At 38.2% G+C, this 23,236-nt stretch overlaps 1 protein-coding gene across 4 annotated transcripts in view; it reads left to right on the top strand.

Annotated features, from left to right (window-relative positions):
* The first annotated feature begins 3,902 nt into the window (after positions 1-3,902).
* golga1 (golgin A1) overlaps positions 3,903-23,236 on the top strand; it is a 28,496-nt gene continuing 9,162 nt past the window's right edge. The window contains exons 1-18 of one of the 4 annotated variants that reach the window (XM_040155548.1): positions 3,903-4,117; positions 4,874-5,161; positions 9,187-9,277; positions 10,826-10,900; positions 12,659-12,756; positions 12,838-12,870; positions 13,780-13,908; positions 14,236-14,405; positions 14,772-14,883; positions 15,047-15,130; positions 15,469-15,594; positions 16,026-16,121; positions 16,581-16,676; positions 18,073-18,168; positions 20,356-20,397; positions 20,687-20,761; positions 21,221-21,310; positions 21,577-21,679. In XM_040155548.1, the coding sequence (XP_040011482.1) occupies positions 5,033-5,161; positions 9,187-9,277; positions 10,826-10,900; positions 12,659-12,756; positions 12,838-12,870; positions 13,780-13,908; positions 14,236-14,405; positions 14,772-14,883; positions 15,047-15,130; positions 15,469-15,594; positions 16,026-16,121; positions 16,581-16,676; positions 18,073-18,168; positions 20,356-20,397; positions 20,687-20,761; positions 21,221-21,310; positions 21,577-21,679 (1,645 nt within the window). In that variant the 5' untranslated portion in view covers positions 3,903-4,117; positions 4,874-5,032. Of the gene's footprint in view, positions 4,118-4,873; positions 5,162-9,186; positions 9,278-10,825; positions 10,901-12,658; positions 12,757-12,837; positions 12,871-13,779; positions 13,909-14,235; positions 14,406-14,771; positions 14,884-15,046; positions 15,131-15,468; positions 15,595-16,025; positions 16,122-16,580; positions 16,677-18,072; positions 18,169-20,355; positions 20,497-20,686; positions 20,762-21,220; positions 21,311-21,576; positions 21,680-23,236 lie in introns of all 4 variants that reach the window. The other 3 variants (XM_040155546.1, XM_040155547.1, XM_040155549.1) reach the window with 3 other exon arrangements.

Below are 23,236 nucleotides of genomic sequence, written 5' to 3'. Positions count from 1 at the left end.
ACGCCTTTAGAGAGATAACATTTTTTTTATTTCTATCTTTTTTATTGAGAACCACAGATGTATGGATACTATATTAAAAAAGGCCCCAATATTGCCAGGAGGGTGAAAAGAAAAGAAATCGAAAATTGAAAAAGGGCATTACTTCCTCTACAATAATAAACTCCTTAACTAAACTGTTTTTACAACTTCCTTGCTGGAAATTCTAACTATAGAGTACGGTGCGTATATGTAAAAAAAAAAAAAAAGCTGCCAAGAAGTAGGGGATCAAATACTGTATATTACATCGCCGTCAGGAGAGATAACCACAGGACGTAACGGCTCTGAAGTTCTGAAAATAAAAACGTTAAAAACGTCATTCGTGTCAGTGAAGCCTTAAGCCAATTAGGGCAAATTCTGTTGTCACAGTGGTGGTTCCCAGGGCACGTTTAGCCCTGACAAAATGTAGCAAAACGTTTATTTAAATGGAAGCGGCGGCGCATTGAACGCCTGTTGTGTTACGCATGCGCACTTTCTTTTAAATACAGTGGGGTTTTATATAAATTGCTGCAGATTAGGTAACATCTCTGGCTCACCCATCAAATGATTTAAATGTACCTCCAAGCCCATTGGACCTCGTTTCACACCGTTTCAAGGAAACATGTCGTTCAACCCGGAATCTGTAGCAAAACTGTGCACACCGTTTTCAGATTGAGTGTTCCCCCAGTTGGTGCAACCAGAGAAGAACAACTGCAGTGCCTGACTCAGAGAACTGCAGCCGCCTTGCTGCTGTGAGGTTTTAATGTCATGTGAAATGCTGATGTTCTGCAGCACCGGAGAAAGTCGGACAACATTTCTAACCAGCATGCATTATATTAAGTCCAGGATGCATCGTGTTAAATCAGCGCTGTGCAGTGTCGCATTAAGTCGAATGAGCTTATTGAGCTCTGAGTTGGTCATACTAAACTGCTGACACTGGCCAAAGTTTGCCCCAGTCTTTGGTCGCAAGACCGTGACAACGACCATCTTTGAACCTTCTCACGGTGCGACCTAGGACCACCGTTTAGGGGCCACGACCAAAGGAGTCGCTATGTTTCGGGGTATACACTGCGATTTTGGGCTGTCCCAGATGAAAGATGACCAACGTGAAAGAAACGTTGCACTTCTTTCTAACTGTGCCGCCTGACTTTTAAAGTGAAGCAATTTCCCAATATAATCATAGAAAGTAATAGAGAATTAATTGGTTTCACCTAAACAATACTAGATGAAGAACACCTTCAGCTTTTAAGTGTAAGTTACCATCAGCAAATACTGTAGGTTTTACTGACCTAAGACTTTGCAATAATTGCCCTACATGAAAGGAAGAAAGCATTTGTTTAAGCCACACTTGAGCATTTTTCTCACAGAGCTGGTCCAACAGAACAAATCTCAAAAAATGGTAGCAGAAATATGCACCAAATTAGCAAGTAACCTATAGGAGTAAAAGAGTGACCTAATTTCAAGTTAGTTAGTGAAACCATACAAAAACAATTTCTCCTTTTACTTCACGGAGAAAAGTCTAAGAGGGGTAGAGTCAGCCTCACTGTTCAGTTTATTGCTTGGAGAATTACCAGGTTTATAAAAAGTCTCCTAATACTTTGGCCAGAGAAAGGCAGCGACTTCAAGGGGTTTAATTTGTCCAAGCCCTACAGTAGGCATTTAGCGCAGCATGGAGCTTTTCATAGGCTGGAGGACATTTGAGATTTAATATGTGTATCAATAAACTGAGTTTATTAAAAATGATTATTAGGGTAGTTTTATAGTATTAACAAACATTATAGCAAACATAACAGGCACTCTCCAATTTTGACTAGAGTTGCTAAATAACTTGGTTTACTTCTTTTTAGATCAGATGTGTTTTAGCCCGATTTGTATGAGATGAGATGTCTGACTGTCCTTTATAACCAAAGTAGTGACATGATGCCGGGTCGCGTGGTCAAGCGCGTTGAAGACTCTTCCTCCAGATAGATGTTCCAAGAGCACAACGTTATATATTAAAATACATGTTGATACCATCAGTATGTTAAAGTTCAGTGTTCCTTGACTCTCGCTGTATTGGTGGGTAAGCTCTTTTACGCACAGCCGAATTGGCTTAATTACCACACTAAAATAAATTTGTGCCACAGGACTGACTGGGGGTATTTCCCACACAGCGTCATCAGATACGGGACACTTAGATTTTCTTTAACTAAATTGAAAATTAAAAAAAAAAAATCTGCAATATGCAAAATGCAATATTGCCCTCCTGCATACGTGGGGCTTTTACTGTGCGTTAATCTGTGCCAGGGAACCGGTGTGTTTCGAGCTGCAGCTGGAAGATTCGGAGAGAACGTTTTGTCCTGGATAACTGCCAAATAAAGCACAGGCAAATATCAAAACACAAGTCAATCGCTGGGGCTAAAGTCACTGCTCGCCGATGCACAGGAGAGGGACAGAGCTGTAGCATACGCTCTCACGCTGCACCACCGGTAGGCTTTTACACACAGCTGTCTCGGTGTTTTACGACCAAAGGATGCATGTAAACGAAGCTCCCAGTGTTTTGGATAGTCAGCTGTCTCTGGAAGAACTGATAATGAAGTGTGTGTTCAAATTAGTTTGTGGACTGAGGGAAACTCGCTTACATAAGTGATCATATTAGTAGTTCCAAACTGTAAACTGCCACAGTGCACGTTTCATTTGACTGATCAGAAAATGTAACATGACAGAAAAAAAAAATGTGGTGCTGAATGTGCATCACAACTTTATATGACATATTTAACTTTACTATTTTAGATCAGCTTTCTGTTGTGATGCATAATAAAGGAGCGACTGTTCTTAGTCCTCAGAGGCCTGTACCACGAAGCAGGAGTTGTGGTTAGCGAGGTAAGTTCAGGTTTTACCGGGGTACATCGCCATGGTAACTTACACCGTAAGACTAATCTGCTCCGGAGGAGGTTATGTTCAGGATAACAGATCAAAGCGTATAGATGCACTGCCTACTGACCAATCAATTCTCTTGGAAAATGACATTACCTTTCATAGAAGATCCGGTGGAGCTCGGTGCGCAGATCGTGGGAGGAGCTGTTAGGAGGGCAAGACTGTTCAGAAATCGGCAAACCCATTCGGCTTTCCTTGATGATTTTTGTATCAGCAACCCTCACTAATTGCAGAGGTCTAGCTCCTCAGCATCTGTGTATTCCTTTCTTCTTAATTTTTAATCTTTTTCCCGATGGCTGCAAGCAATGTCAAAGCCATTTCATTGTGCTTTTGTATACTGATATTATCCTACAACATAGACTGATTGAAGCACTAAAGCATTGTACTTGTACTTATAAGATATGTAAGTAAGGCTACTTACCGCTTTGAATTATTTTTTAAATATTTATTTTTTATTTGCTCCCATGTCCGTTTGAACCCGCCGGGGTTGCAGCTGACCAAGTGAGGCCAAAATTGTCATACACCCCATTAGAATACATCTAAGCAAAACATTAATTTACTGGCATACACAATGTAATTATAGTCAGATCTTCTCGTGTCCTAATGATGGGGCAGTCATTTTATAAGCCTATTAACTTACGTCTTCACACGGTAGCCGTTTTTTCCCCCCAGTTGTCCTTCCTGCATTTGGGAGCTGCAACTGTTGCTTTTAGCCTGGATTGTGTTTTTAATTCATTTTTATAAAAATTAATAGACCCTCTGTCCTTTTTCGACCCCATCCCCAACTTCAGTGAATATGATACAGATACAGTCGTAGCCCACATACATGAAGAAGCCGTTATGTCCAAATTTGCAGGTCTGAAACTGGTGCTGCTATTACTTTCCTTGCCTATAGGTGGCGCATGTTGCAAGCTGCACTCCCACACCTCTCGGTTTTACCACTACAGTCTAGGTTCTGTCCAATGAAAAGAGGCACAGCCGTGACGTCTTCAATCATCTGTGTTGGGGTGATTACGTGTAGCTCACCAACTAGCAGCAGTTAGCTAGACAGACGGGATACCACCAGCGAGTTTATATCGAATGTCAAAACGATAGCTACTCTTTGAGTGCATATAGAGAAAAATGGAGCGTACAGTTATTTAGCACCCGGAAACGCCACTGACTGATATTTTTCGAAGTTAATATGGTAAGGGAAAGGCTACTTCAGAGAACGAGCAAGCTAACGACAGCTAACGACACCCAGTGGTGATAACGTTAACACTCATTGTTATGGCTACAAGAGTTAGCTGGCTAGCTATCCGTCAAAACATAGCCCGACACTGTAATTGTACATTTACTAATGGGTTTAACACTGATAAGACACCATAGAGCCTTTACTTTGAACAAATTTGTGACCTTACTTATCCACACATTAGAAGATTGAGTTAACAGTTGGGATACACTGTAGAGCAGCCATGGAAAACAAATCGAGTTACAAAGTCCGAAGAATCTTTTTCAAAATCTGGCTTTGCTTTCCACTGCAATTATTTTTGATGAATTGAATAATTACTCCACTATGAGATTGTATGAGTTTTTATACAAGTTACTCAAACACTTAAAGGTCTGGTGCAGTTTGCATTACAAAGGAGCATTCAGACGGTTCTTATCTGCCTTGAATAACAATATTATCAGCAATATGTTTGCAAACTGTGGGATTCATTTTGTCTCCGAAGCCATCTTGACTAAACAACCACAACCAAAATTTGCTAACATTTGTCTGTCATTGGTCTGTCAAAAATAGCCTGCCTATTATACCGTATGATGATGATAATGGATGCAAACAAGAATGGGTATTGATCCTGTTGTTGGGCTCATTATACCAGTGCGACATGTGACTGTTGCAGACAAGTAGCCACTCTTGTCAATCTTGGCATTTTAATAAGTGTCTCTTTTCTTTTTCTAGATGTAGCAGAATGGAATTAACAGTACAAACTTCTTTTGAGTGGTACTGCATAAGGACGTGGATCTGAAGAAGGAGCGATAAACTCCATGCATCAAGTGAAGTCACGTAATCTCTAGAAACTGCAAATTGCACTAAAAAACAGATACTGAAAGGGCAGACATGTTTGCCAAGTTGAAGAAGAAGATTGCAGAGGAGGCTGCCACAGCACCTCGGAGTGGTGTTCGTATACCACGTACCATCAGTAAGGAATCCATCACCTCAGTGGGGGCAGACTCAGGAGATGACTTTGTAAGTACTCTGTGAAATACTCACCAGCCATTAACTTAATGCTTTGAAATTTTTGCATGTGGTTTTTGAGATGGTTTGCTACAACTTTGATGTATAACCAATCATTTTTTGTACATTGTATTGCCTTAAGATTTTTTCTCACACCTTCTGGCCTCCACCACAGTGGGAAAAAGTGCTTGAACAATGTTTAATAATAATAATAATAGTAATAAGAATCGTAATAAGTTTTATTTATATAGCGCTTTCCAAGATACTCAAAATCCTAAATAATTTAAAACACACTCAAGGCAAAGAACACACTGCTTTTTAGAGAACACACAAAGTGTGATTAAGTAGCAAGGGGCAAGTATTTGTTGGTCTGGTTATTTGAAAATGGTTGAGCTGATAATATTAATCTATAAATTTGTAATGGTTAGACTTGTTCCTGACTTAAGAGACTGGACAGCTTTATTTCTTCCTGGATCATTAGTCGTTATTATTGTCAACATTGCAGCAGAATATCTTTGTTGTGCACCACTAAATTAGGTGTAGTTACGGAAATGTTTTATGCATGAATCACATGATATTGAGTGATGATATTCACTAATAAATGCCTTAGTGTTAAAGTTGATAGAGCTAGTCTGTGGTGTTCTTCTGTTGTGTTCAAATCGGCTGTTAGGTCATTCTCTGTCTCTGTACAACCATAAATCTGCACTTATTGGTGTAGTTTTCTGTAGTTGGTTAGGATTATGTTACCTTAAGTTAGCAGTAAATAATATTTCCATGGATTTTAAAGGGGTAGTCCAGTGATTTAGTATTTCACTTCCACAAGGCTTGCAAGAGACTCAATAAAAAAAATAAATAAATAAAAAGAAATCAGAATTGGCCAGGACTCTTAGTCCTTAGCATAGTTTAAGCTCCAAAAAGGATGGATCCTACTTTTCCTATGATACAACATGATAGCAGTTATTTGACTTCCCCTGCCAGGTAAAAGTTTTCACAGGTTGTGTAGTATTAACCATGAAGAGTAAGTACCTGATATGTACAATTAAAAAATTTTAAGGAAGTTTCTTCCTCGCCCTCCAAGACAGCTTATATGACACTATTTTTAATCCATACCCCCGTGACTGTAATCAGTATTCCTCCTAGGTTTGTGCTGTCCTTATTCTCAAAATTTTCTAAGGCGGAAAAAATCTCCGACTTGCTAGTAAAACTGCGACGATTAGTTGATTAATCGTTTAGTCGATCAACAGAAAAATAATAGGCAACTATTTTGATGATCAATTGAACATTTAAGTCATTGTCATAACAAAAATTCCAAATATTACATAGTTCCAGCCAGTCATTTGTGGGGATTCTTAGTCTTATATGATAGCAAATTGAGTATCTTTGGATTTTGGACTATTGGCTGAACAAAATAGACAACTTGATGACATCACCTTGGGCTTGAGGAAACTGATGGACATTTTGCACTGTTTTCTGGCATTTTATAGAGCAAATGATTAACCAATTAATCGAAAAAATATTCACCAGATTAATTGCTAATGAAAATAATTAGTTAGTTGCAGCCCTACTTGCTAGCAGCCCTACTTGCTAGCCACCCTACTTGCTAGCACTCAAAACAGACTGGATTCTCTGACTGGATTCTCATAGGTAGAACTGGAATTTCTATTCACAGCAGATGCTGTAGCCAGTCAATGCAACATGACTCCTCTTCTATGACACTTAAATGGGTTTGATCATGGCAGCAAACAGAACAGCCTCTGTAACAAATTGACCCATGATATCCTGAATAAAACGGCAAATTTTCTCAAGGAATGTTTTGAGTATATTTAATAAATAACTTATTTGTTACTAGATCTAAACTGTTTTGGCCAAACAGGTACTTAAATGAACTGCATTGCAGCGAGTTCCTTTGAAATTGGACAGACATAAAGTACCTCAGAACATATTGATTGTGAACACAAAGCGCCTTAAATTTTTGTAGATGCTTTGTTTGTCTTTCTCATAAGGTTGTACTGTGATATTGTCTAAATGTTAGCGATTTTCTGGCAGCTCCTGTTGATGCTGACGGCATGGGCCCAGCTACATTAGTAATTCCCTCTATGGCTGGATAAGAGCCTTTTACTGTCTCTCTTCAGTGTAATCGAGCCCCAGGGACAATCTCATTGTGCAACATCACTGCCAAATGTATAGATGCTAAGTATTAAATCTCCCCTCACAGAAAATAAATAGCAGCATGATTAGATAAATAATTTCAACACAGAATTGAATTCTTAAAACAGAATTAAAAAGCAATAAAACAGCAGCAGTTTAAACTCCAACCAGCTCCCTGAGAACCTGAAAGCTGTTTTCCCAGCAATTTATTTTTCAGTACCCACGGTGGAAATACAGAGACAGGAAATTGTGAGTAATTCTGTTGAGGTCATTAAATGTCAAGATATTTTCTGATTGGGTCATTTTACTGAAGTAGTAAATTCATTTTTTCAGTATTGTTCGCACATTGATTGCAGTACACTGTTTTCAGTCCAGCCATAATGGAAAACAGATAAAACAGAAAAATAATATTATCAAATAATCAAGGTTGGATTTTCTTGTCATATCCTTTGTTCCATGTCAGTTGGCACTGTGAATTCTGGAAAGTCACAGAAAAGTCAAGTGATTTGAGATCAGTACTATGATAGGAACCTTGGCTGGCTTTTGAAATAGTCACCAGTCAGGCAGTTTCACGTAATAGAGCTTGGGTGTAACTGACATCACTATAGAAAAGTGATTTGTATTGAGTGCGTGTAGGACGGATACTGTGTTACTTAGTCTCAAGACCACCCAGAAGTGTTTAGTCATTTGCTCAACTTTATTTGATCAGAAGTCAGTGCAGAAATCACTCACTGATGACTTTGTCTGTTTTGTATTTCTGAATTTTTCCTCTTTTTGATTCTGGCTGTTCACTACTGTTTTTGTACACGCTGCAGTGAACTCATTGATATTTTTAGGCTTTTGTCAAGCTTTTCCCATACTGTTTTCAGGGGAAATGCTTCTGTCATTGTTTGTAGAGCTAATCCATATCTGTAGAAAAGCTTTATTCATTGAATCTAACAAGGGTTTTGTAATTTCTCACAGGGGAGGCCAGATCCTGAGAATGTAGTGCCATCTCAGTTGCACTCTCAGCTAAATTATTTAGTGAAGTTGCTGAGTAGAAATACTGCCATCTGATATAGTGGCTTCAGAAAGTATTCAGACCCCTTCACATTTTGCACACTTTATTGTCTTGTAGTTTGATAATATTGCCATTTTTGCCTATTAATCTGCACTCAATAATCCTTAATGATAAACTGAAAACATTTTTTAGAAATTTATGCAAGTTTATTAATAATCAGAAACTGAAATACCAAATTTTCCAAAATATTTAGTCTCTTTGGTATGGCAATTATATCTATTTAAAATTACATCTACAACACAATAAAGTGTGCAAAAAGTGAAGGGGTCTGATGACTTTCTAAAGCCACTGCATGAGACATTGTGTTTCTGGTACAATGAAAACTTAATGTGTGGGTTCCACTGTCTAACTACCTTGTTTGCATGACACTGACTTTGACACTGACACTTGTATAGATTTTTTAATCTATAAAAAGAGATGTTTGATACCATGTCATTGGTATTTTTTAAATACCAATGACATGGTATCATTTGTATTTAAAAAATACCAATGATGGTATGGTACAATCATGTCATTGGTATTTAAAAAATACCAATGACATGATATCATATGGAGGTGTTTGTAGTGCAACAGCAATGTAGTATGATAACAGAACATTTTTCTGTTATCTAAGACATCAAGGATAAATTTCAGATCTTGGATTTGATCCGTGGACTTTATATCCAGGGAATTCCACAAATTTCGGAATAGTCAGTAGATTAAGAAGAATAGCCAGGTTTTATTACAGTGAAAATATGCGGAAGCGCATTTTCAGGTGGATATGTACTTTAAATACCTAGTATCAACCTGTAGAATAATAAGTAATACCTAATGCTGCATATGTCTTTAGGCATCTGATGGCAGCAGTTCCAGAGACGACCTGCCCACTCAGCTCCTCAGAAGGAATGATCAGATCCGGAAGCTGGAGGCCAAGCTATCAGGTAGCACATATCAGACTGAAATTAAGCAGCTAGTATAATTCAGCCTGTGGCTTTCGGAAGACATCACTACCCAGGGTTGGGGAAATTCAAACCCAAGTGCATCTTGTGCCAGTAATGCACAGGACTGTAAGCAGTAGATCCTATCCTAGCTGTTATATAATATAACATCAGAATCATATCAAATGGCCAACTCATGATGTCATCTTATAAAGGATGAAGCATTAACCAAAAATGTAATTTCAGTGATGATATTTTTTTTACACTGTATTGTTTTACCTGTTAGTGATTCAATAAATTATCACTTACAGTAACTGCGTACTGCCTTTAAGGCAACTCTGACAGCCAAAGTAAAACTGTGTCCCATTTAAAAAAAAAAAAAAAAAACATTTTTTTTTTGATACATGTCTCTTTTTTCTCTGCAAGCCACTGTCACACCTATGATGAATAAAGGCACTTTAGTTTACAAGTGCAAGACCAATCAGGGCACAGATTCAACTATCTGAAACACCCGTGTAAACAAACAGAAAAACATCTTGACTAACATTACACACATAACAGGCACAATACTGGATAAAACATGGGTCTTGGTAGTGAAACTTGAATACCTCTGGTCTATGGGCCTGGCAGCAGCTGCAACTCAATCAACCTATCTTTGCCAAAGGAATATGTTTCCTTTCAGGAAACCATTTTGAATGATTGGATATGTAAATACTGCGTTCAGTGTTGTAGTGTAGAGCAAAATAAATTTTAACCTCTAACCTGAGTGAGTCAGTTTTGCAGTAAGATGGTGGCAGCTTATCACAAATGACACATTTGTTAAACATGAATATATCAATATCAAGTTAATTGTTATACTCTCAAAAATGTGAAAGTACTTTTCATTTCGCCTTTCACTTCCTCAACCATTTAAATTTACCAGAAAGAAATCATAATTTGTGTTTGTCTTGGAAGAACAGTGCCTTCTTGTTTTGAATGTAAAGCAGGGAAGCTGTTTTCTCTATAAACCTGACCAGGCTGTACTTGTTATAAAATGCAGCATAGAGGTTAGCCATGTTAGTAATTATTTAGCTTTCTAATGGTGATTATATTAACGTTTCATAATGGATATGATCATTTATTGCTGTTTAAAGTCATGATATATTTCTAGGTTTAGGGTGTTTTTATCTTTTTTATTTTTTATTTTCTCCTCTACTCCTTATAATAGTTTCTCTTTTCTTTGGACGGCTTATGTGACCTCACACCCTGAGAAAAAGTTAAGGGTCACACATTCTCATGCACCTTTTAACCAGTATGGTTTTCTTATATAAGAAAATCATAAGTAGTTTTACCTTCCATTATTTTCTCAATCATGTTTTCCCTTTTGTTTTCTCCCTCTCCTTTTGTTCACTTTCTCTCCTGCCTCTCTCTTTACCGTCATCTGCTCGTTCCTTCTTCTTGTTTTTGTTTTGTTGGTGTTGTGTGCGTGCGTGCGTGCGTGCGTGTGTGTGTGCGTATGTGTGTATGTATGCTTTTAATACCCCATCCCATTACCCTACTTCCCAACACTAGACTACGCTGAGCAGCTACGAATTATGCAGAAGACCAAGGACAAGCTTGAAATTGCATTAGAAAAGCATCAGGATTGTACGTACCTCTACTCTTCTCCCAATTAGCTTCCTTTCTGTCTGTAGGCTATAACAACTATCACCTAGTGCATCATCGCTTCCTCCTGTGAAGAAATTTCTTTATTCTAGTTGCTTATATCATGGGCTTTAGAGGTTTGCTTTGGGAGCGCTGGATGCTTATCTTTTTAATCTAAAAATGCACCCTCAGATCTTTAACATTGATATTTGTTCAGCAAATTGATTTCAGAGTTCTGTATGCACTGTCTATCACTTTATTGGTATATCCACTTTCCCTCTATTTGCCCCACACTTCTTCTTTAGTTAAGAGTTTTCTACATTGTGTGTGGTAACAACTCCTAAAGATATGATGTACGGCTTTCAGTTGGATGTGTGTGCGAAAGAAACATAGACTATATGATAGCCACTCCCATTATTTCAATATCATTATTTCAATATAGTGGAAAAACTGGTATTTCTGATTCTTATGATGTATTTCCTCTAATATCTTTGACTGTTTCACTTTGTGACATCTATAGGACTGTCTGTATGACATTGTTAATTTTAGGCTAAAATTTAGATCTGTGCACAAGAAATATTGCACTGTAACCCCTAATGTCCACTGTGCACAGCTGCTTTGTGTGCAGCTGGCCTGGTCACGACTGCTGGCGCCATTCCGGCCAGTGTGCTAGTGTCCACAGGACGCATGACTGGATCGCCTCTGCAAAGCTCTTTTCACCACGCAATTATCTATATATATTGGACCTGCATCCCTGAATGTCTGAAATGAATTAGAATCTATATAAATGTATTCACTGTCAGTTAGAATGAAATTAATATGAGATGCATTTCATTTGTATATATTATATGGCAATTCAATTAAAATGACTGAAGTGTACGGTCTGTTCTGTGATCTGTTATAAACGGGCTCCAAACTTTTTTCAGTACTATTGTAAAACAGGAATAGTTGTGCAAAACCACTCTAAAAATGATTAGAAATGCGGCAGCTGAAGAACAAACTGCTTGAAGATTCTCTGTTTCTGAGACACTTCCAGTGGTAATTGGAACCATGACAGAGTGACAGCACAGCTGGAAAGCAACGCAACTGCATCCAGTGAACATGAAGGGTTATCGGCAGGTTGCGATGAAATTTACAGAGTACGTTCATGCTACCCAGAGGATGATTCCTTTCCCTGCTACTCTGCCAAGATGTCAACTTTTCTCTCAAAATATTTCAGAATCTATGAGGCCTAAACCTTTTCATTTGAATGGCCCTATATCTTTCCCCATAGCGCCCCCTCAGAGCTGACTTAAACATCTTAGTTCATTATAAAGAGCTACTGAGGTTTATCCTCAAGCATTAAAGCTGTAAGAATAGTAACATTATTAGTTGGTTGTTGGTTGTCATACTTAAGTATTGTTAGGTGTAATGAACATTGCAGCTTCTAGGCTTTTAGCATAGGCTTTTTAGTTTGTTTCATTACTTAAGGGTCAATTTTTTTGTTTTTTTTTCTCTCCCCTCCTTATATATATTACATATTGGGATTTTCAGCTTCAACAAACTGCATTTTAGTCTTTGTCAGTGGCTGAGCATTGCTTGTCTTTCCCTGCCTTTGCTTCTGTAAACACACTACTTAATCCAACTCTAACTTTTAACAGCTATTAATGGGGACACTGTCTGTGCTATATAATATTACTATTCTCTTTGGTTGCATACAAACCTCTCTATATGGTTTCCATGTTTCCCTTTTTGTTCCACTCTTTCACTTTCACGGCTCAGCATCCATAAAGAAACTTCAAGACCAGAATGAGTCTCACCAGGCCAGCAGAGCCAAAATGGCAGAAGGGATGGCTTTAGCACTGGAAAAGAGGGATCAGGTAAATGCCACTCTGTCCAACATACAGCATAGTGCTAAAATGTGGCTTTTGTACTTATTTCTTTCTATCATTTACCTGCAGGAATGGATGGAGAAGATCACTAATGTGGAAAAGGTAAGTCTTCAAATATATTTGTGGTGATTTTCAGTAATATGCTATTCTGTGATGATATATTGAAAATTTTAAAATTTGTTTTCAAAACTAAACATGGAAGGATGGAGGACTTCAAAAGCAGTACAAGACTCAAATTGGGTGCTCTCACACCTAACCTGTTAGCTGCGGTTGCAATGAATTCTAGTGCGTTTGTCTGTTTAGTTTGGTTTGCTTAGGCTGTAGTGCAGCTGGTGTGTGAAGTCTGGTGTGGACAACCAGACTGAGACCCCTGAAAAGGAGTGTGGTTGTTGGTATGGTTGTGTTGTGAAAGTAAGGCAGGCTAACCGCAGGATTTTGTGGTAGTAGTTATGTGATTTTAAAGTGAAATGAAAAGGAAAAATTAATCGTTTTTCCTTGTTCAGGACCAAGCAGGCAAAAAAATGTGAAAACACACTTAATAGTGCACTATGAAGTTTTTTGTAAACCAAAAAAGTTTATATTCAGCATTATGCACCAAAACGCATTGTGTGCATCCTTGAGATCTAATAAAAGTGTTGAGTACATTTCCTTCCTATTAAAATGTTTGCATAGCCGAGTATATCAAATCCAGAATTGTTTACATCCATATTTACTTGCAATTAGCCTTCTAATCTGTCTTTGCTGGTGCATTGTAGCATATCTTGGTGTGTTACGACCAGCTGTTGATCAATGAATAATGTGAAACCACTGACTATTAATCCTGTTACCTGCGTCCTTGTGTGCATGCATGAGATAAACAAAACTGTGACTCACTCATAGAAGAACAGCTTCAAAGCTCTACTAGAAGTCAAAAACTCTACAGGGAACCTTAAAATCTGGCTTTGTAAAACGTACACATCTTAAAAATGGACAGTGCACATGTACTTGGGTATAACTGTTGTGTTTGTTTAGGAGAAAGCTGCCCTGTCAGCCCGACTAGAGGAGATGACAGAGCAAAGCTTAGCACTCTTCCAGAAAAGAGATGACCTGGATGAACTGGAGGGCTTTCAGCAGCAGGAGCTTGCTAAAGTTAAACACATGGTGTGTATTTGCAGAGTTGCATGGTTGAATTTGCAGCATTTCTTAAAAACAGTAATGTAGTTTGCCACCTTCTCTGTCATTTTGCAATTGAATTGAAAATTATAGATGAGCTGGAAAGACATAATTTAAAGAACTATGCTTTGGAGTTAGTGCAATCAGTGATACTCAGTCCAGGAAAGGAGAGTCTTTTTGGCACTGTATGTGTAAGTTTGTTGAGGTGTGTGGTTTTTTTTTTTTTTTTTTTTTTTCACCTGGGTTCATAGCAGCACGTTCTGTAGTTCATGGTATGTTCTTTGATTATGATTTATTTCCCATTTATGTTATCAGTTGCTGAGGAAAGAGGAGCAGCTGAACCAGCAGGAGCGAGAGCTACAGCAGAAAGAGGCTGAAATTCAGTCAGCAAAGCGAGGACTGTCTGAGGCTCGAGGGAAACTCCAGGTTCTGGAACAACAGCATGAGGAGAGCTGCAGACTCAATTCTGAGCTTGAAATAGAGCGGTAAGTGGGCTAAAGAAAAATTGGTAAGTCTATGTTATTATACCATTATTATGAGCTTCTCTGGATGGGAAACATCACAGTAGAATTTTATAGTTACAAGTTTTGTCATAGCCTTTTCACAGTATTTCTTTTGGTTAGACTTTTCAATTAAATGTGCTATCAGATAGCTAAGCTTTCCAACGTAATTGAATATTCTTTTAAAAATACAAATCATATTCCCCAGGCATATCTACAACATAATTGTTGGGGATATGCCTGGAAAAGGAAATGGAAAAAAGGAAGTTCATTGTGGCCTGTTACAATTTCACTATGATTTTTGTAAAAGAATACCAAAGAGAAAAAGTGATTCTCATTTGATTTCTGCAGAGAGCATCTGCTGCTGCTTAGAGAGGAAGCAGATAAGAAGATCAGTGAACTGGAGGGGCGATGCCAGGAGATGCAGTCAGTCATCTGGGAGGTTTCTGAAGACTTCCAGAAGGTCAGTTTTGGAACACAAGCTTTACTAAACATTCATACTTCTTTACAATACTTTTCTTTACAAAAGTTTTGGAAATTTTTTACAAAGAAACACTGTTCATTCATTTATCATTTGTCAAGGCAGTTTTTTTGGTCAAGCGATATTATAAAATTTTATTTTTCAGTCACAGAGTATGGTGTCAGCTTTAGAGAAGTCCCTCCATGATTTACAGACTGAAAATGAAGTCCTGAAGTTGCAACAACAAAAGGTCAGAACATTATGAGTAGTACAAGTTATCTGTAATAATAGTGTCCTTTGTGAACAGTCAATAACTAAATGTGTTCAAATCAAATTCAGATAATTCAGAATGAGAATGTATTCCAGGCAGTGAAAGTCATTGAGTTTTACAAATAGGTCACATTACGGGAATATAACGCAATATAACTGAATTATTTCCAACTGTGTTACATATTGTATCAGCCTTTTGAAAAACAACATATATAATTCTGGTTATAAAACTGACATTTGAAAAGTTTTTAGTTTTACAGATGAGGAAACCTGTATTCCGTGCCTGATTTTGGGCATGTCCTTTCTCTGTATCATCAGGCTGTTTTGACAGAGGAGGACAAGGAGCGCTTGTTGGTGGACCTTCAGAAGAAAGTGACCTCCCTGGAGAGACAACTGCAGGGGAACCTCACCCATGACGAGCATCTACAGGAGCTACTCCAGGAGGTGAAAGCATCTAGACCAGAGCTGAGTTTAGGCCGGGGTTGCTTCTGAGTGTTTCCATTTGTTTTAGTAATTTAGATTTTTATTTTTTTTTCTATTTTTTTTACAATTAAGTTTGACTATGACTCTTGTAGTGATTTACAGCAGATTAGTTTGTGGATTACAAAGTGTCAAAAGACAACCTGGTAGGACACGTGGCTCCAAACGAACACGTTCACTTTTGGAGGGTATTTCAGTGGTGTGATGTTTTATTGGATCACAGATAATGCTTTTAAAACTATTAAAACTAATGTTAAGCTTAACTTAACATGAATTTCATGATGACAATGACCTATCTCTGTTCTCAAGACTTTATACTCAGACATCATATTGATTTGCAGGATAAGAAATAGAAGAGGAGCACCTATTTATCAGTGCTGTTGTTGGCTTTTCAGAAGTCCAGCCTGGAGCAAAGTCTGGAGGAGACCAGAGCAGAGCTGCTGGCTGTTCGGACAAACCATGCTGATATTGTCAGCTCTCTGGAGGCACAGGTAAACCAGTACAATTACTCAACCCTAAACCCTTATCTGTGTTAAAGTCACTCCATATATTATCATACTGTGTGCCACATAATCTGCAAACCCAGTGAATATCAGCAGATATAATTTCTGATAAAATTATATCTGTAGGTAGAATGATAACTCATGAGGTAATTATTTATTGTGCTAAGTTAGCAGATATAAGTCACCAGGGTATCGCTTTAGAAAGAATTGGCCTGGAATGATGAAAATCAAATCAAAGTGGCCCTAAGTAGTGAACGCTGTACAAGGTGCCATACATTGCAATTGAGCAATTCAGGTGAACAAAACAAGTGAACTTTTATTTTTTCCAATTCCATCTTGTTGCAGTTTTGTTGCAGTCTTGTCACTTTAACTTCCAATCCAGTTTCAGTCTCATATGTTAACTATAATGCTTTCCAACTCAACATACGTCTCTTTATCTGACGTAAGGTATCCAGAATGAGCTGCAGCATTACTGAGCTGCAGACCCTGCTCCGGCACAAAGACGACTCCTCCAGGGCATATAGAGAGAGAACAGACACACAAGTAAGCAATCAGACATACTTCTGCAAGAAATAACAGAAAATAAAGTACGAATGTCTCTCACCATTTGCATTGTTGAGGTGCTGCTCAAGGATTCAAAGCTGAGAGTGGAAAATTATCTTAGTTTGTTCTACAGGTTTTGCCTTTCATAATTTCACATTATTCTTGATAATTATGTCTCGTGGAACATAAACAGCAAAAGTTGGTGTGATTTAATTGAGTCAGAGCCTCAAGCTCCACAAAGATACATAAATCAACTTTTGGCCAGCAGAGGGCACATCAAATTGAGCTGACAGATACACAGCCACAACATCACAGACTTATTATAAAACAGATAGTTTCCTGTTCCTTGATTATGATGGGCTGACCTGTGTTCGAAGCCATTGTAAAATGAGTATTTTACTCCACACTACAACACTACAACAAGAGAAGATGCTTGAGCAATATCCTTGTTTCTGGCACCGCGCAATTAAAACACACCTATTCAAAGTCAAACACCCCTGTACCAGCAAAGAGAAGTGCTAACATAATTGAACACTACTTTAACAATTGCACAATTAATGGCGACATCCAGATAAATATTGATAATCATCCCAATCTTTCAGCATGCTTTCCACTGTGTCTGTGTGTTGCTGCGTCTGTGTGTTGCTTGGCAAAGATTCTGCTAAATGTTGCTGAAGAACTACATTGCTTGGCAGGAGAATGATTATTTGTTATCAATAAGTTATTGCATTTTTTTGTTGCTGTGTGTTCATTTTATGAAACCTTGCCAGGTATATGTAGTAACCGTTTTATAAAAGCAATAAGCCACACAAGGCCGTGGTTTACAGTGATTTTTAGAACAGCTCAGGGGGTTTTAGGTGCAACATGGAGCACAGTTTCTAAAACCCCCTTAGCCGTTCTAAAATCACTGTAAACCACAGCCTCTTGGGGCTTATTGCTTTATTAAGTTATACCGGTGAACGTGTTTGCAGACACATTACACAGAATCATTTTTTTCATTAAATTCAAAATTAATGTCAAAGGTTTTGATTAACATCAACCCCAACAGTGGATACCAGCATTCTCTAAGCATCATATTTGAGAATTTTATTAATGTAGACATTTGTCAGCTATAGGACTGTAACACTTTAAATTACCCTAATAAATTACTTTTTTTTTAAAGCATTGTTCATGAAACAAATTACATGGTTATGTGGAACAAGGAAGCATACAATTGAGATTGTATGATGGTAGCTGACAACTGTGAGAATTAGGCAATGGCTGGGACATCCTGTTTAGACCAACTTCAGTATGTCTGGTTGATCAGCTTTATATAAAATAAATAGATTACTCACTGATGATGTTCTAACAGTGTGGAAGTCTGGTCATAATCAATTGTTGTACTATTTTGTTTCAGGTTGCTAACCTGGAGCAGCAAGTCCTAGAGAATAGTGAGAGACTGAAGAGTGCAGAGCGGCAGATCACAGAGAAACAGCAACACATGGATAAACTGGTGAGGACCGCAATATTCAGAGCACAAAATTGCACACAATTCATCAGCCATGTTCAGTATGAGGATGCATTATCTACGCACTTGCAGAATATAAATTTTAAGCACTTTCCTTAATCATTTTGCATTTTGCCGGTCAATAATTAAAATTATTGATTATATACAAAATCCATATTTTTAAAAAACAAGTAAATTAGATTTAAAAAAAATCATGCCGTCATTCAAAATTGCTTCTCTTGCTCTGCCTGTATTTGTTCAACAAATAGCTAAACACAATGAAACCACTAAAACCACTAAGGATTTGAAAATTTCTTACTTTGTTGCCATCTGGAGGTAGTATCAAGAATGACACTGAGGCGGACAGCAGTGCACACAATATAATGTTGTTGACTTTAGCACAAGTACTCACACAAGAAATCAATTTTTAGAACATTATCCTGGACATCCACTACCACAGTTTGTACAGAAAATGCAACTGTAAAGCAACACATATGAACACCCAAATTTTTTCTATCAAAATAAAGTGATTCACGAGAAGAACACACAGCTTTCACTGCATTGAAAGTAAATTGCGACAACAAGAAGTATGGCGCACATATGCCTCCATAATTCTTAAATGGAAGAAGTTTGGAACAACTAGGAGTCTTCCTAGGGCTGGCAGCCTGGCAAAACTGAGCAATTGGAGGACAAGGGCCTTGTTAACAGAGGTCACGAAGCACCCAGTGGTCACTCCTGAGCTGAGCTCCAGAGATCCTGTGTTGAGATGGGAGAAACTTCTGGAAGGACGACCATCACTGCAGCACTCCTGCAATCTGGGCTTTATCGCAGAGCGGCCAGACAGAAGAATGTCCTCAGTGAAAACACATTAAAGCCAGCTTGGAGTTTGCAAAACAGCACCTAGACTGTGAGAAAGAAGATTCTCTGGTGTGATGAAACCAAGATTGAACTGTAGCCTCAATTCTAAGCAACATGTCTGGAAGAAACCAGGCACCACTTATCACCTGTGCAATATAATCCCAATGGTGAGGCATGGTGGTTGCAGCATCATGCTGGGGGGATGTTTTTCAGTGACAGGGACTGGGAAATTGGTCAGGGTCAGCACTCAGGACCTCAGAGTGGGCTGAACGTACACCTTCCAACAATGACCTTAAGCACACAGCCAAGACAACACAGGAGTGGCTTAGGGACAACCCTGTGAATGTCCTTGAGTGGCCTAGCCAGAGCCCTGACTTGATCCTAATCGAACATCTCTGGAGAGACCTGAAAGTGGCTGTGCAGTGACTGTCCCCATCCAACCTGACAAAGCTTGAGAGGATCTGCAGAGAAGAATGGCAGAAAATCCCTAAATCCAGGTGTGCCAAGCTTGTTGCAAAATACCCAAGAAGACTCAAGGCTGTGATTGCTGCCAAAGGTGCTTCAAGTACTGAGGAAGGGGTCTGAATAATTATGTCACTGTGATATCATATCTTTCTTTTTTTAATAAATTTGAAGATATTTCTAAAATTCTGTTCTCGCTTCGTCATTTTGGGGTAATGAGTGTAGACTGATGAGGGAAAAAATTAGTTTAAACAATTTTAGCATAATGCTGCAACATAACAACCTTAAAAAAGTGAAAGGGTCTGAATCCTTTATGAATTCACTGTAGCTAAGACAGACAAGAACGATTGACAACACTAGGTCCAGCAACTATCAGAAGCATAACTAATCTTACTAAAATTAATTTGATTCTTGGTTGCAATTTACATGATATCTGATACTGTATACTGTATCTCAATAGTTTTTGTGTAGGAAAACACCTTTTTCCTCACCCTTTTTGGATATTGGTGAGTGTGGTCTTATATTGTCAATTCAGATTCTAGGAAGTTCAGGTACAAGGAATTTATTTTCATATGCAATAAAATGCTACCAGCGAATTTTTATTAAATGAAAAATGTGTGCGCTGGCTGCTCTCCTGTACTCATAATCATTAATTAATACAATGAGGTAATGATCCATAATCTGTATCTCCAAAATAGAGAGCAATTAAAAGTAAGACTCTGTGCTATTAAAAACCTAAAAATCTGTCTTGTGCACTCAAGTCCTTTTTGAGGGAACTTTGATATTTTTTTTAACTTTGTTAAAATCAAATTAAAGCTGTTTTTTTTGTAATGCATATGTTTAATTATGCATTTTTATATGTGTCTTATTTAGCAAGAGCTGTGGAGTGCAGAGAAAGCCTTTTTGGATCAGCAGGTTAGTTTGTTACAGCAGCTGAGTGAGGAGAAGACCTGCCAGCTGGAAGAAAGCATTACCTCTTTAGATACAGATAAACAGACTCTGCAGGATAGGGTGGTATGTTCTGCTTCTCATTTTCACCTCTTTTGATTTGTCAAAGATTGCTTGTTTTGTCTTAAATAGCAGTTTAATAGTTTTTAATATAAATGCACTTATTGCAGTGAGAGAGAATAACCTTGAACTTTTGAGTGAAAATAATTTGTCCTATGCTAAGTAATATTTTCCCCTTCCTGTTCTTGTGTGGTAGTCTTCTCTGGAGAAGCAGAGGGATGAAACAAATTCCACACTGAGGCTGAGGAAAGAAGAGCTGGAGCAATGCCAGGTAGGAACAACTTCAACACACTTTTTTTTTTTTTTCTAAATGCACATATACACGTTTGATTCACTTTTCTTTGCTGATATTCAGTGTTTTTTAAACAGGGACATGCAATGTAAAAAATCCATCTATTCCAACTAATCAGTATCAAAGTACATAAAAAATATGGAGAGTTGATGAATATCTGTGGCTCAGACCTAAAACACATGACCTTACACATTTTATATGGTAGTAATCTTCATGTATTGCAATACAACTTCATTGGCAGCACTGCTACATAGCCCCACGCTGTATTCTTTGCATTGAATATCTACTAAAATTGTCAGATCCACTACAATTTGGAATATAGGTCTAAAAACACAGTAATGATGAAAAACAGAATGCTTACCCTGTTACAATGATTTCCATAGAGGAAAAGAAAAAGTATTTGTAGTCCTCACTCCCTGTTTCTGTGTGTTCCCTCAGACGGCGCTGAACAGCCGGCAGACAGTGAGCATAGAAATCGCCAAAGCTCTCGAAGAAACCAGACGACAGAAGGATGAGCTGCAAGCACAGGTCTGTGGGTAAACACACACCATGTAGTATTCACAATAATAGAAAAGCAACAGCTAACATGGTCCCCCAAAAATGATGCAACAGCCTCCATCTGGACGAGTCACAAATGCATATGTCAACATGTACTGTATGTCCATGGACTGGCCAATGATCACTCACAGATTATAAAACAATGTAGAAGAATTTCAGAGCTGGTTTGTCATTTTATGTGTGATTGTGAAAGCATGTACAGCATGTGAAAAGTGTTTGCCTGTACTTGATGTCAGGTTGGAAAGCTGGCCACATCTCTTCAGACCTCACAGCAGGAACTGTCTGCTGTCACTGAGAAGCTAGCACTGAGAGAGGAAGACATCAAAACTCTCCAGAATGGTACATACACACACACACTAAACCCTTAAATATATTGCCCATTGACTCATTGAACAGCCTGGCAGTAGTGCTGAGACATTCCCTTCTAAAGTTTTTGAGTGAGCCTTGCCCTTCTAACCAATCAGAGAAGGCCAAATTCAGGAGTGGGAGCTCACAGTTGTCAGTCAATACATGAATGTGCTTCTGGTGTATTACTCCTCTGGCACTGAGGCTTCAAGGTATTACTAGCTGCTGGAAGACATCGCTATGGCTGACTCATAAGCTAGCAAGCTATTGATTCCTGCATTAGCTGAGAGTGAACAACAGCTAACGTGGTCCCCACGTTTCAGCCATGAAAGTTAATGCAAACAATTCCTACAGGTGCCCCAACTTTTTACTTACAAATCCTCTGTCTGTACAAAGCCAGTGTTGGGACAAACTTTGCAAACAATGTTTGATTTCCAATGTGGAGAGAACGCCACATTCCTTTGTTTTTTTAAAAATCTCTATTATTCTATGCTTTAAATTCGAGTACACTGAGACATTACACTATGTATATTTCATTAACATCTGGAAAAATTGAGGTGTTCTAAAACTTTTGCCTGGTAGTGTATATTGGATTTATTTAAAATCTGACTGTCCTTCATACTGTGTTGAGGTGTTTCAACATAAATATGATTTTTTAAAATATATAAGGCTAGAATTAGTGTTGCTGTCAAGGGAGAGTGGATATTTCCTGACAGGATTACTTTATAGACACTGAAATGCTCAGACATTTGTATATAATAAATATTTAAAATAGCCCTAAATACTATCAGCTTCTTTGAGCTAAAAAAAGTAATACTGAAAATCTAACCGAAGATGTAAAAATACTGATCTAGTATCTATATTCTGTGACCCCCCCAACATAATTATAGATATAAGGATTATTTTTAATACTGATGACAATCATTTGCAGTCAGTGACTTCCTGAAGTCTGGAACAAATGGACATCGCCAAATGCTGAGCTTCCTTCCTTGGGATGCTTTGCAAGGCCTTTACTGCAGCTGCCTTCAGATGCTGCTTGTTTGTGGGTCTTCCTGCCCTTAGTTTTGTCTTCTGTTAGTGAAAAGCATGCTCACTTGGGTTAAGGTCATGTGACTGACTTGACCATTGAAGAATATTCCATGTCTTTGCCTTGAGAAGCTCTTGGGTTGCTTTTGCAGTATGTTTTGGGTCATCATCCATCTGTACTGTGAAGCACCGTCATCAGTTTTGCAGCATTTGGCTGAATCTGAGCAGAGAGTATAGCCCTATACACTTCAGAATTAATCCTGCTACTTCTATCAGTAGTCCCATAATATCAATAAACATCAATAAACACCGGTGACCCAGTTCTATTAGCGGCAATTTGTGTCCATACCATAACACTGCCTCCACCATTTTTGACAGATGATGTGGTATGAAAGAAACTCTGTAATCAGCCGCTTTAGTTGTTTTCCAAATTGACCAAATTGTTGATTCGGCCACTCCTAAAGTTTCTGTAATCTATCTGATAGGTTTATTTAGTTTTTTCAGCCTAATGAAGGCCTCGTTCAT

The sequence above is a fragment of the Xiphias gladius genome, chromosome 19, assembly GCF_016859285.1.
Source record: "Xiphias gladius isolate SHS-SW01 ecotype Sanya breed wild chromosome 19, ASM1685928v1, whole genome shotgun sequence".
NCBI lineage: Eukaryota > Metazoa > Chordata > Actinopteri > Istiophoriformes > Xiphiidae > Xiphias > Xiphias gladius.
This window is presented reverse-complemented; position numbering and strand designations above follow the sequence as displayed.